Genomic DNA, 13,644 nt, shown 5'->3' on the forward strand with positions numbered 1-13,644 from the left:
GTGCAAACCTCCTGAAGTTCAAGAAGGCCAAGTGCAAGGTCCTGCACATGGGTCAGGGCAATCCCAAGCACAAATACAGGCTGGGCCATGTGCGTTTGCAGCCCAGAAAGCCAACTGTATCCTGGGCCGCATCAAAAGAAGCGTGACCAGCAAGTCAAGGGAGGTGATTGTCCCCCTCTGCTCTTGTGGGACCCCACCTGGAGTCCTGCTTTCAGCTCTCGGGCCCCCAGCGTAAAAAAGATATGGACCTGCTCAAGTGGGTCCAGAGGAGGGCCATGAAGATGATCAGAGGGCTGGAGCACCTCCTATGAAGACAGGCTGAGAGAGCTGGAGTTGTTCAGCCTGGAGAAGAGAAGGCTCTGGGGAGACCTTATAGCAGCCTGCCAGTACCTAAAGGGGGGCTGCAGGAAAGATGGGGAGAGACTCTTTATCAGAGAGTGTAGTGACAGGATGAGGGTGTAAAGGTTTTAAACTGAAAGAGGGTAGATTTAGATTAGATATTAGGAAGAAGTTCTTTACTGTGAGGGTGGTGAGGCAGTGGAACAGGTTGCCCAGAGAAGTTGTGGATGCCCCATCCCTGGAAGTGTTCAAGGCCAGGCTGGATGGGGCTTTGAGCAACCTGGTGTAGTGGAAGGTGCCCCTGCCCATGGCGGGGGGGGTGGAACTGGATGATCTTTAAGGTCCCTTCCAACCCAAACCACTCTATGATAAAATGCCAAGGGAGTTGTCTGCTTTTTTAAAAAATTGGGCTCAACCCCAAGTGATCATCTGAATGCTGGAACTGCAGAGCAGAAAAACATCAGAGCAGAGGATCATTGCCGTTCCCTTGGGCTTGAAGCCTGAGCCTGGTGGCTGTGCTGTCAGCTCAGAGGGTGGGTGGCAAGGCAGGCTGAGCCCACGGGTACCAGCTCTATGGGGAGGAGACCTTGCCTCCAACTATGGGATGCCCTTTGCCCTGTCCTGCATGGCCGCTGGAAGAGAGGATGAGGTGACATCTGAAGAAGTGGGTGGAGGTGCATGGAAGCCACGGCTTTTTCTGGCATGGTCACTTTGGCTCTTTGAGGAACCTTGTGTTTCCCAGCTCTGTAATGGAGACTATGGGAGACGGTTCACGTTTGTTTTCCTTTGGGAACGTAGTTGCCAGGCAATTATTTTACACCCTGTAGCACTGCAGACATGTCTCTTCAAGTCCAATCTTTTACCACATAACTGAGAAAATGTATTTTACATTAAAAAGGAGCCTTTTAAAAAGGCCCTTCAGGCATAAAGTCAATGTGTTTTCTATATATAACCCTGTATTATTAATACAATGAACTTATCTGTAGGCTCTGTGGGTGAATATGACTTGATCATTGGAGATACGAACAATATGATATTCATTTTCTGTGCATTGTGTCTCTGACTCCATAATGGTGTCCCCAGCCTTCGGTTCATTTCTTAGTGATAAAGTGGGGCAATAGTGTGAAGCAGGTTTGTGGATTGCATTTTTGTTGAGCATTAATATAAAATAAACAGCCTATAGAGAGAACAAATTTACCTTGCTTCAGAAATGCCAAGATCTATAGATTTGGGACAGACAGGAATGATGAATGTGAGCATGTATTATTGAAATAAGTCCAGAATAGCATGGCAAAAGCTTCCCTGGATTTAGTTACAGGGCTTGCTATAGAAGTTGCTTTGGCTGGAAAATTTTAAGGTGGTGATTGATGTCTTTCCTTTTTTTTTTTTTTTCTTTTGATGTGGGTCACTTATCACTGTGTGCGTTATGTGAGATCATTTTCCTTTTTCCATCATTGAAGAGTGTTTTACAGTGGACTTAGGAGGCCCCTTTAGCCCAGGTCCTTTTGAGCTTAGTCTTCGAAATCGCACGAGATGAAATGCGTGTGTGCAGACTTCTGTGGCTCTGTAAGAAGAAGAGATAGTACAAGCATGGTGTAAGTTTTAATTACTTCTTGTTATTGTGTGTTAGGCGGTGTGTTCACAGAAAGGGAGAACGCTGGGTTATGTGATCTTTCTAGATCCCAAGCCCACTTTCTGCATGAGCAAGGTACACAGATGCCCAACCTGATTTAGTTTACGGTGGTCCAATTGACTGATCTGGTATAGACTTAGTCTGGAGGAGCATGAACTTGTGGAGTAACAACAGCTGCATGGTTCTGTTGATATCTCTAATGCCATAGCTAAATCTTAGTGGATCTGCTGCTAAAAACTGGGTGGGAGGTGTCTGGAGTGGGTGAAACGGGAGTCCAGCTGGAGATAGAGGATGCGGTTAGACACAGAAAGGCAGTTCCTATCAAAGGGGCTGGTGGAGACCTTGAGACATGGAAGAAGGCAACGAGGCTGGCACGATTGAGGGCTTTGTACAGTGCTGCAGCTGAAGTACTTTGCTAGTCAGAGAGCCTCAGTGACCTGCTAAGCGCTGGTCTGCAGGACAGAGAGGAGGACGTAAGAGAGAAGGCAAGGTACAGCTGTCTTTAGCACAGGGACATACCCATACGAAGCTGTAGCTTCAGTAATGTTCCCAACATTGTGGGCACTGGCATTTGCCACAATTACAATGCTGTCTCTACCTCTGTCCTCTTATGCGTTCTCTGGACTTGTCTGGTCCAGTGGGTGGTTTCACGCCACTAACTTTCTGGGGTCAAACCGCATGTGTCTCATGTTATCTTGTCTGCATGAGTTTTACTGGATGTTGTAATAGCTTCCTGGTAACTGTTTTCATCTTACATTAGAAGCTTTTTTGACTGAATAGCCTCTTAATCTGTTCTTTCCAGCCCTGGCAAAACAGCTGTGTAAATTGACAGGAGCCAGGAAATAGCAGCTTCACAGCTAATAACGTGGGCTCCTTGTGTTCCCTGCTGTGTTTTAGCAGGAGGTTGTCCATCTGAAGCCGCTGTACTGCCTCACCACTCCATTCTCTGCATCCCTGCTATTAAACCAACATCCACGGGGACTGCCCTCTTGAATGCTCAACCTGGTCTCAGCACACAGGGATGCTTTATAATCCGTGCAGCCTGTTCACGTGATGTTACTATTTTGCAGGGACCTGTCGTGTCTTTTGCAACGTTTTATGTAACTCTCGATAAATAGAGTTAGTGTCTAGGAGCAGTGATGGCTTATCTGCTGGGGAGCAGGCTTGTGAAAGGGAATACGGGCAATACAGTGCTCTTTTATCTACCAGTTAGAAGGGCACCAGGAGCATCCCACGTGCAAACTGCAAGTATTTAGTCAGATTACACTTTATATGCAGGAAGCCCCATAAAGATGGGGTATAGAGAAGGGTGGGAGAAAAACCTCAGCCCATGGCTAGAATCAGTTTTGAATAAACGCAGGTAACATCTCTCCTGTGTTAATGCCGATTTTGTGGTCGGCCTGTGTATTTAAGGTCACAGTCAATGTCAAAGCAAGAATTTGAGCTGTGCTGTCTGGGCTGCAACCACCCTGGATGTAATGCAGTTGTGCTCCTGGTGTTCTCTGGCTAAAAATCTGCACGTTGACAGTTTATTTCCCAGCCCTATTTTTATTTTGGGATTTATTCTCCCCACCCCACCCCCCCCACCCCTGACTGTCAGTGTTTTGGAGGCTACTCTGCTGATGCTGGTCTCAGCGCTTTGTACTTGGATGCTGTTTTCCTCTGGATGCTCAAGGCTGATGTAATGATTTTGTTCTTTCACTGTTGCCCCCCACTGCACCCCATACCCACTTAATAAAGACAGCTGGTAGCACTGGGTGGCAGTGCTACAGTCAGAAGGAGCAAGCTGGGAAATGCAGTGAGGTCTGGCCAGAGGAATAAGGAGAACTTCTGCCAGCTTTTATCGGGAGGGTTGGACTTTGCTTTGTGTTCTCCTCCTCCTCCTCCTTCTCCTCCTTTTGTTTCACTCTCTTCATCAAAGCAAAGCAAGAAACTGTTAGGGGATGGTGAGACTCTGGTTCCCTATTGTGAGTAGTTTAGCTTTTGTAAAAAGGAAAAGAACTACTGGAGTCCCACTGAAATAAGAGCAGAATGAGAACTGGGACTTCCGGCTTTATTTCCCAGGTTTGTCACCAATTTACTGTACCTGTCAGTGTGAACTGCACTTAGAAATGGTGCAGGTTTTTATCTGAAATCCAGCTGTCCAAAATCTGACCCTTGTGTGGCACCCAAGTGTTTCTAAATACCATCCTGCTTTCTAGCCACTTGTATATATGTATAGTAAAAGCCTAAAATTCAGCAGCCAGGTCAAAATGTGAGAGAGACTTCCAAAGCTACATAATACCACTTGGCCTTGGGAAATCACTTCTGTTGGCTTTCGATCTCCCAGCCTAAATTATTCCATCACAAATTAATTTTGTTGACTGTACTTTTCTCAGTATTTGGCTCTCTGTGCCTCAGTTTACGCAGCTGTAATGAGTAACTATTAGTTTCCTATGTAGGTACAGCTCAGAAATGAGCACCATGGATGTGAGTTTGCATGCTCAGAGTTATATACTCATCTTGGAGAGATTCTGCCAATAATGGTGTTCATGGGACCTCAACTATAGCTGAGTTCTTCTAGGGATGTGCTGGAGGTGGCAGCGTGAAGGAGGGCTCCCATACTGGCGGCTTTGTATCACTCGGCATTTGTTGGTGTTTGCTGTGTGGTGTTGAAGTCTGGAGTCCTACCAGTCGATCTGCACCAGCCCTGTTAGATCACACCTTGCACCAAAACCAGTCCTGTGTTGTGGATGATAAACGTAGCTCTGTTGCACAAGTGCCTGGTGGGGCTGCCTGGGACAATGGCATGTTGACCGTATCCCTCCACCTTGGTGTGCCTTGCTTTGAAAATCCCACTGTAGTGTTTTCTAGCAGTGTCTGTCCCCACCTGCTTAGCTGTGTCACCCTGGCTCCCTCGGAGGGTTGGGAGCAGTGATGTCGCTGTTAGATGTGTGCTCCAGCACTGCCTGCCGAGCGGCGCGGCCAAGGTCGCTGGAGCAGGGACAGGCCGTGCTGTGCCCTCGCACGGGAGGACATCGTTTCCCCTGGTGAATCACAGAGCTGTTTCATCCCAGCAGGTACCTGCACCCGGTCTTTCAGATGAAGTGACAATCTCCTCTCCCTCTGACATGCTCATCTTCACTTGGCTTTGGCGTGGGGAAGAATTATTGCTTTGCACTGCCTGGAGTCATAGGGTTTGATTTTTAGGGTGGGTTGTTTTTTTTTTTTTTTTTTTGTTCACCTTGCCTCAGTTCTTGGCTCTTTAGTGGGGGAGGATTACAGTGGTGGTATAAAATGATAACTGCCTCTATGGGATGAAGGCTGAATTTTCAGAAAACATTAAAACAATCCAGTTTTGGAGATCTGACTTGGACACTTATCAGGGTCAGGTTTGGGAGCTTTTGCTTATGCAAAGCAGCAGAAGTGGGTTGTTTCCATTTTTCCATTTTGTTGCCGATGGGGCTGTCTTTGTCCAACAGTGCCGTGGTGTACCCTAACAGAGGCTAACTGCCCCCGGAGAAGAGCTGCTGTCAGAATACTTTAAAGTCGGTCAGACTGGCTCCTGCTTCGTGAGGTTTATCAGCAAAGATTTTCAGTGCCTCCAGTGGGAGGCTATTTTTATTCTATCCAGGGGCTACCTTCTGCTCCGAGGTCTTTATCACTTTTATTTTTTTTTAATAGCGAAACCTGCCTGTTTTAGGATAACCTTAAATATCTTCATCTTTTGCAATCTGAAGAACAAGATAGTCTTTTATCCAAGGTAAAAGTTTTTGGCATTTCTGTGACACGTTCAAAATTTCTTTTGCTTTGTTTTGGTTTTTTTTTCCTGTATAAGGGGGACGCTGCTATAGACTTGAGAATGTGCTGAGCTTTCCTCCCTTGAGTAGGGATGACAGCAAGTGAGGTACCTAATGTTTCGTTTTCATACTCTGATCAGTGCTATGACTTTTGCAGAAAATCCACATTGTGTTTCATTGCATCATGTAATCAAGACTGGAAGAACTCTCAAGAGATGATCTGGTTCATTTTCCTGCCCTATGGCAAGATCAGTCATACCTGTGTCTTTCCCGACAGATGCTGGTCTATGCTCTTTTAAAGATCTCTGCAGCCTCTCCAGGCAGTGTATTTCAGCGCTTCACAATCCTTACCAGTAAAAGTCTAGTTTCTCCCCACCTTGTCTTTAACTTGAATCATCTCTGCTGCAGTTTAAACCTGTCACTTCTTGTCCTGCCCATTTTGAATACAAAGAACAGGTCATTCCTTTTTGCAGCAATGTTAAATATTTGAAGACTATTCATGTGCTTCTCTCTTCTTAGTGTTAAATAACCACCATTTGTTAAATCTTCCCGTGGTGGATTTAAATCTTTTATGTAAACTTTAATTGGCCTGTCTTTCAAAAAATATTCTCTAAGTGACAATCCCAGTCATTAACTACTCCACAAACAGTTTAAACCCTTTGATCAGCATTTTATTTATATACTTTAATAGAAGCCTTCTATGCTGGCCACATTGCCTATTTGTGCATCACTGTCTCTGACTGACTTGATGGCCTTGTGCTGGTGTGCGAGTCAAGTATCCACAAGGTTTTCTGCTGCTCGCTAACTGCGGTCCATTCCAAGAGAAAGATTGGGTGCCTGGCATGATGTGAGGCTTGGTGTGGTTTGTGCCTTGGTTCTGTGGGACAGTGTTTCCAACGTGAAGGCTGTGCATTCAAATAGAAAGCGAGCCCAAAGAGAGGCTAACCAGTCACCGAGTCGTGGGTTTCTGCAGGCACCCAAAATATACATTGATGTATGCGGGAATTTGGAAGTGAACATGTGCTCAGACAGGTGGTAGGCTGTGAAATGTCACTTGGTATTAGGACCTTCTGATGTGGCTGTATTTGAACAGTCAGATCATGCTTGGAGGTCAACTACTACTATACTGTGATTTGGACGTTGTTGATGTGTATGTTTTTGGCTCCAAGGGAAAGTCAAGGAAACTTATGCTTTAGCAGGACATATGGGGAGGACAGAAGGCAGGTTGTATTCCCTCTCAGTAATTTTCTCTGGATTTCTCTGTTGTAGGTGAGTGTTTTAACCACCTTGGAGCGGCGATTCAACCTTCAGAGTGCTGATGTGGGAGTCATTGCCAGCAGCTTCGAGATTGGCAACCTGGCCCTCATCCTCTTCGTGAGCTACTTTGGAGCCCGAGGACACCGGCCACGCTTGATAGGATGTGGAGGGATAGTCATGGCCTTGGGTGCCCTCCTTTCCGCGTTGCCTGAATTTCTGACCCATCAGTACGAGTATGAATCGGGAGAAATACGCTGGGGGGCTGAAGGGAGGGATGTGTGTGCTGCCAATGGGTCCACCAGTGATGAGGGACCAGACCCGGACCTTATCTGCAGGAATAGGACTGCTACCAACATGATGTACTTGCTGCTCATTGGAGCACAGGTCCTCCTGGGCATTGGTGCTACCCCTGTCCAGCCCCTGGGAGTTTCCTACATTGATGACCACGTGAGGCGTAAAGATTCCTCCCTGTATATAGGTAAGGCTCTCTGAACTTCTCACTGAAGGCTTTCCTTGTGGGCTGGCATCTCGCTCCTGTTTTCTGTTTGACACCAGTGGAAGGGATGCCTTGAGGCCTCTTCTCCGTGTGCTGCTGTGCTTGTGAAGGTAACTTGGCATGGCTATCTACACCAAGCCATTGTAAGCAGCAGGGAAACACTGTGATATTGGCTTGTATTGTAGCAATGGTAAAGGTTGACAGCCATGGTGATTATTACTGGATGATTAGGCAGATGCTCACTGCTTCTATTGTGTTTGCCCAGATTGCCTTAAATTCAGATTTTGGTGGCTTATGGTTGAGTTTTAGCTGAAGAATTTCCACGTGGCATATGTGATGAGGATTTTTTTTTTCCCCCCAAGGTGCCCTAGTTCCCTTCCTGTTCCAAAGCATTTGTCTGTGTCTGATCATTGCAGTATAAAGAGACTGAGAGGAGATGCATGTCTTGTCACTACCACCATCACATTGTAGCAAGGAAGTGCTTGTTACGGAGTAGGTGCTGTGACCCAGCATGCTGTGGCAGGACCCCAGATAATGTGATCCCTGTAATGGAATGGGGTGCGGAAGCTGGTGAGGTCTATTTTGAGATATGGTGAGCCTGAAGTAGAACTCCTGATTCTGGTGATCATGTTGCAAAATTCTTCCAGTTGGTTAAGATATGAAAACTTGCTTCAGTTACCCAGTGAAATATCTCTGTTATTGGCGTAAAGTGTTCATGGGTTATAGCAGCAGTACCTTCTCCAGAAGGTTTAACGGGGATGTTGTGGGTGAAGTTGTTCTCTGAAAAAAACTTACCAGCTAGGCTCATTCTTCTTCCTGCAGGACTTGTCACTAGATAAATGGCTCCAATGCAGTAAATCAGTGAAGTGTGTGCTGCCATTAATGCGATCCTTCTGCATTTGTTAGTATAGCTTCTAGTAATCAAAACTCTGTGCACTTGTCCCATCATCCCTGTCTTGACGTGACTTTCAACTGAATGGATGATCCCATTACTGTTTGGTTTTGGGTTGGTTATTTTTTTGCGAAGACGTTTTTATCAAGTTCCCAAGCATAGCTGAATGCAGCTGGGGTATGACCACAGACAGCAAAGCTGAACAGTCCTGCTGAATTTCTGAATGGTGTTCAGTGTCTTGGGATAGCGAAGAGGCCTGTTGGAAAGACTGACTATATAGCATGCTATGGCATTCCTGGTTGTATTGCTACTTTACTTAAAGAGGTTCTTCTGCATATTCAAAGTCTGTCCATGTTTTCCTGTAACTGGCCATAAGAGCATAGTATTTCAGCATTTAGCTTTGTCCTTGGATCATTATTCAGCTTCACTTGGTTCTGTAAGTGCTGGATAAAGCAGGATGATATATAAAATACAAGATACTGTACAGCCCGAAGGTGAATAATGAGACTAAATTCACTGGAGCAACTTTGCCAACACCATAAATGATGAGCTGGAATTAAGAGTGATTCTAAGATTATCTATTATAAATAACTATATAGAGAAGCAGCAACTTCTTTCGGTCTGTTCCATGGGCACTTTTAAAGCAATGCTTCATGTCTGAGAACAGGATTGAGGAGGGTGCATGAGAGGAGGATTAGGAAGAGTGATTCTTTTTGTTCCTGAGATACATTCATCTTGTATGCTAAAATAACTTCTTTAAAGTTGGCAGTTCAACTGTAGCTGGGAAAATACTGCCAGAAAATGATTTCTGCTTACTATATGCTGCTTCATTATTTTTCCTTCAGACATATGCTTCTAACCATGTTCCCTTCTACTGCAGAGCTTAAAAAAACCCCGAGCATTTTGGGGTTGTTTGCTTTACTGGCTTTAGCTATGAAAATCATAATCTGAATTTCTGTGTATGAATTATGGGTTGCAGAAGAGTGCATGCATATGTGCTCAACCAATCAGCCGTACCAACAATGAAGTTTTTTAGTATCTGCCCCGTCCCAGCCTATCCATCACAAGTAGGTTTTCAGATATGGAATGATTAATTCTTGTATCAACCTGCAATCAATTTGGCTAGTAAAAATAAAAGCTAACAGGAAAAAATTACAGCAAAAAATCTATTCTGTGAATGAATATAAATGGAGAAGCAGCTGGTGGAAATGTACGTGTCTTCTCAGGTTTGTGAATACTTGAGAAGAGGTCAAATTCCTCAGTTTAAAATGTTTTTTGAGAATTATTTGCTCAGATTTGTCTTTAACTGATTAATTTTGTTGATGTCATCAATGCAATTTTCAGTGGCCTTAGCAGAAAGCTGGCTGAGCAGCTTACCCACTTCATTCTTCTGTTTTGCAGAGGAAATAACTACAGACTGCATACTGTCACTGTGCTATATTTATATCAGTTTGCTTTCTCATAATAGCACGCTCACTCAATAGGGGCTACACTGTGTGTGACGGGATAAAACATTTTTGGGTAGGTTCCTTCAGTTTAAATTAGGAGCAAATCTGGCATAGGTTGTTCTCTCAGGATAGAAACTAATTAATAACAGCAGTAAGAGTCTGGCCGAACTTTCTGTCATGGCTGGCTGTAGCTAAGAAATGATCAGATTGACCAGTTCATGCTGTCTTTAGTATATTGCTAACAGCGAGTACGTATATGCTGCATTTGGGCTGTATGGTAGCTGTGGGGGGCGGGAAGCAGCAATCTCTCACCTAACAACTAAGTGCTAGTAATTGTTCACCTGCTGCAATAAAAACCCTCTTGTGTCCTAAGGCAGTGAATTAGATAGAAATAACTGTGTGCACTGAGAGTTGTCTTCCTTCTTTCTGAGTTGTACAAGAGTTCAGTGGAGTAACTTAATATAATATCTAATACTGTCTCTTTGCAGTGAAATGACAATACAGGAAGACTCCTCTAGTTTCAAAAAAACAGAACAAAAACCCCCCAAACCCAAGAACGTGTCGTCCCATGTGTTCCCCCCTGCCCCCAACCGTTCTTCTTTTTGTATTAGTACTAATACGTGTGTGCAGAAGAATGCAGATGTGATACTATATGGAATTTAAAGTGAAACTTTGGCTTTAACTGCTAGTGCAAGTAATATCATCTGTGGAATATAATATTTCTGGCCATGAAGTCTGTCAAATCTGGCTCGTGGTTTCTCTGCAGTGACAGGCACACAGGAGATGGTGGGCAGTGCACCTCTGCTGTGCATCCTTTGAAGGCAGAGGTTGCTCAGGCTTATGCTCTGCTAAGGAGGTGAGGATTCATAGAGTTTCATAATTAGAGAGACAGGGGTGAGGTATTACACAAAGTTATCTTTGTGGCATGGGCTGCTGACATGTAGTTTCATGTTTCTTGAGCTAATAGCAGATTTTTTGATGGCTGCAATGTGTTGCTACCAAACTCAAACAGATTCTGTTGCTGTAGTAACCAGCCCTAGCAAAGAGGGCTGTGTTGTGGTAGCTGAGGGCAAATCAAATCAAAAAGATGCATGCATGGAAGTATGCACCAAAGGATGTTCAAAAGAAAACACATTTGTGCTGTAACAGAGTTAGAAAGATAGTGGGACCATGCCTGCTCCTGCTAATGATGGGAAATATGTTCTCCTCCTATTTCAGCATCCAAGCGCCTGCTCAACACAAAGGTCGTAATGTTGGCAATAGCAGCCAAAAGATGAAAAAATAAAGGAATTTTCTTAGCTGTTTGAAGTTAGGAAAACATCTTCTGGTTCGCTGCTGGTTTGCTTCCTTCTCTCTGTTTGGGTCTGCTCTTGTATTTAAGATCTGAACTCCCATCTAGAGGTTTCCAAACAAGCAGATTAATTTTACCTGTGTATTTATTGGCATCTGGCCATAAGTAACCCCTTTGAGTGGAGTAATTCCTCACTCCTGCAGACTGTGCAAGGCTTGTTATTGCTGCAGTTTCACTAATGTCAAAGAATTCCCTCAATTTGTGGCATCATTTATTTTTAAGGAGGAAAAGTATGTTGAAGACTACTTACTACACAGTTTCTTTCTCTACCCGCTAATGACTCACTTGACATTTCTCTCTTTAGTTCGTTTTCTGCTAGGTCTTGCTGAGTTCTGTTGAAATCAATGAAGACTTTGTCATTAGGAGGGGGATCAGAGGAGTCATGGAGCTGATACGGGGGAGGGCGGAACCCAGATCTGACAGTGGTTGTATGGATTTGCTGCCTCTCAGATGAGCAAGAGCTTGCAAGTGTTTTCTGGTCACTGGAGCACCCACGTTGCTCTCAGCAGTGGTTTGCGTGGTCAGTTAGAGCCAGTGCAGTGATGTGGTAGATGAATGTTATTAGCAGTCTCCATACGCACCTTCTGGGCTTCCTGTAGCATTTAACATTTGCAGAGAAAAGTTGTTGCATCTTGTCTAGGACATGGTTACCTATAGAGCAGGATGAATAGCCTCTGGGAGCCAGTATTTGATCTGGCACAATTAAGGGCTGCATTATATAGAGGAAGTTGCTATTATTCTGTCTCCTGTTGATGGAGGAAATTGATATTGATGTTAGAGGGAGCACTGCCAGATTGTGTGGCTCATTCAGAAGAATGCTGTGTTGATCTTTAACGCTATTTAAGTTTGCTGAAGCTGTCTCACTGTTTAACTTCATAGACATATACCCCACACATTCAGAACCCATAACTCAGACTCCTTGCTGACTTGCAGAAACTGCTGTAATGGGAAGAATCCCAGAAGGGGCAAGTCTTGAGTCAAGGGAGTAAGTGATGAGGAGTGATGAGCGCTCCTGAGTTATTGGTAGTGCAAGGGTGTGCCTGAGCAGTGTGCTCGGGGGCATAGAGCTGTTCTTGGCCTGCTTCATGGCAGGGTGGAGGAATGGAAAAAATAGAAAACTCAGCACTGCTGGACCCGTCTGTTTAGCTGCTTTCTTCTGTCTCATCTCCCAAGCTTCTGTCTGGCCTTTTCTTTGTGTATTTTGGTTTATCATATGGTTGTTCCAGCTGTCACCCTTGGTGTAAGAGGAGAACTTGACAGGATGGTGTTCTCTGTCCACATCTGCCCAGATGGGACTAACCCAGTAAGGGGGACAAGACCCTGCGTTGTCACTGCTGACTTTGATCTTTGCAGAGGTGTCAGGTTATTTTACATGGAATGTGTGGAAGCACTTTTTGTTTTGTGATGACAGTCATAGAGAAATGCTCACTCTTGCTTCTGGTGCTTTCTTGCTTGCTTTAAGCACCAGCTCCAGATTTGTCGCAGAGGAAGACAAACATGCCCTAGTTGGAATCTTGCTGTCTCCAGGGATAAATTTGTCCATTTGAAAAATCACTTATGGTAGCTTACGTCAGTCAAAATGACAGCAGCCATTGTGTTTTGAAGAAGCAGAAGCATTTTCTCGACTGACAAGAATTAAATCTGAGAGTTAGTATCTGTGGCGGTGAGTTAATAGCAAGTTATCAGCATAAGATGCTGAAATCATCAGAGTTTGAGTCAACACTTTGTGTGTGGCAATACGAAGAAATAGTACTTGGGTTTCTATTAGGAAGCTCATGTTGGTAAGCTAAGCAGCTGCTCTGAGTTTTGAAACCATTCATCTACTGTGTGTCTTCATAGGATCGTAGAATGGTTTGGGTTGGAAGGGACCTTAAAGATCATCCAGTTCCAACCCCCTGCCATGGGCAGGGGCACCTTCCACTAGGCCAGGTTGCTCAAAGCCCCATCCAACCTGGCCTTGAACACTTCCAGGGATGGGGCATTGTCCTGGTTTCAGCTGGGATAGAGTTAATTGTCTTCCTAGTAGCTGGTACAGTGCTGTGTTTTGAGTTCAGTAAGAGAAGAATGTTGGTAACGCTGATGTTTTCAGTTGTTGCTAAGTAGTGTTTAGTCTAAAATCAAGGATTTTTCAGCTTCCCATGCCCAGCCAGCAAGAAAGCTGGAGGGGCACAAGAGGTTGGCACAGGACACAGCCAGGGCAGCTGACCCAAACTGGCCAACGGTGTATTCCATACCATGGGACGTCCCATCCAGTATAGGAACTGGGAGGTGGGGGCAGGGAATCGCCCCTCGGGGACTGGCTGGGTGTCGGTCGGTGTGTGGTGAGCAATTGCCCTGCGCATCATTTGTACATTCCAATCCTTTTATTATTACTGTTGTCATTTTATTAGTGTTTATTAGTTTCTTCTTTTCTGTTCTATTAAACCATTCTTATCTCAACCCATGAGTT

The 13,644-nt window shown here is 44.8% G+C and overlaps 1 protein-coding gene across 1 annotated transcript in view; it reads left to right on the forward strand.

The window, feature by feature from the left end:
* Positions 1–13,644, forward strand: part of SLCO3A1 (solute carrier organic anion transporter family, member 3A1) — a 145,878-nt gene that overhangs the window by 20,771 nt on the left and 111,463 nt on the right. The window contains exon 2 of the mRNA XM_010571993.1: positions 7,021–7,486. Coding sequence (XP_010570295.1) covers positions 7,021–7,486 — 466 coding nt within the window. The remainder of the gene's footprint in view (positions 1–7,020; positions 7,487–13,644) is intronic.

The sequence above is a fragment of the Haliaeetus leucocephalus genome, unplaced genomic scaffold (genome assembly GCF_000737465.1).
Source record: "Haliaeetus leucocephalus isolate CR32 unplaced genomic scaffold, Haliaeetus_leucocephalus-4.0 Scaffold339, whole genome shotgun sequence".
Taxonomy (NCBI): Eukaryota; Metazoa; Chordata; class Aves; order Accipitriformes; family Accipitridae; genus Haliaeetus; species Haliaeetus leucocephalus.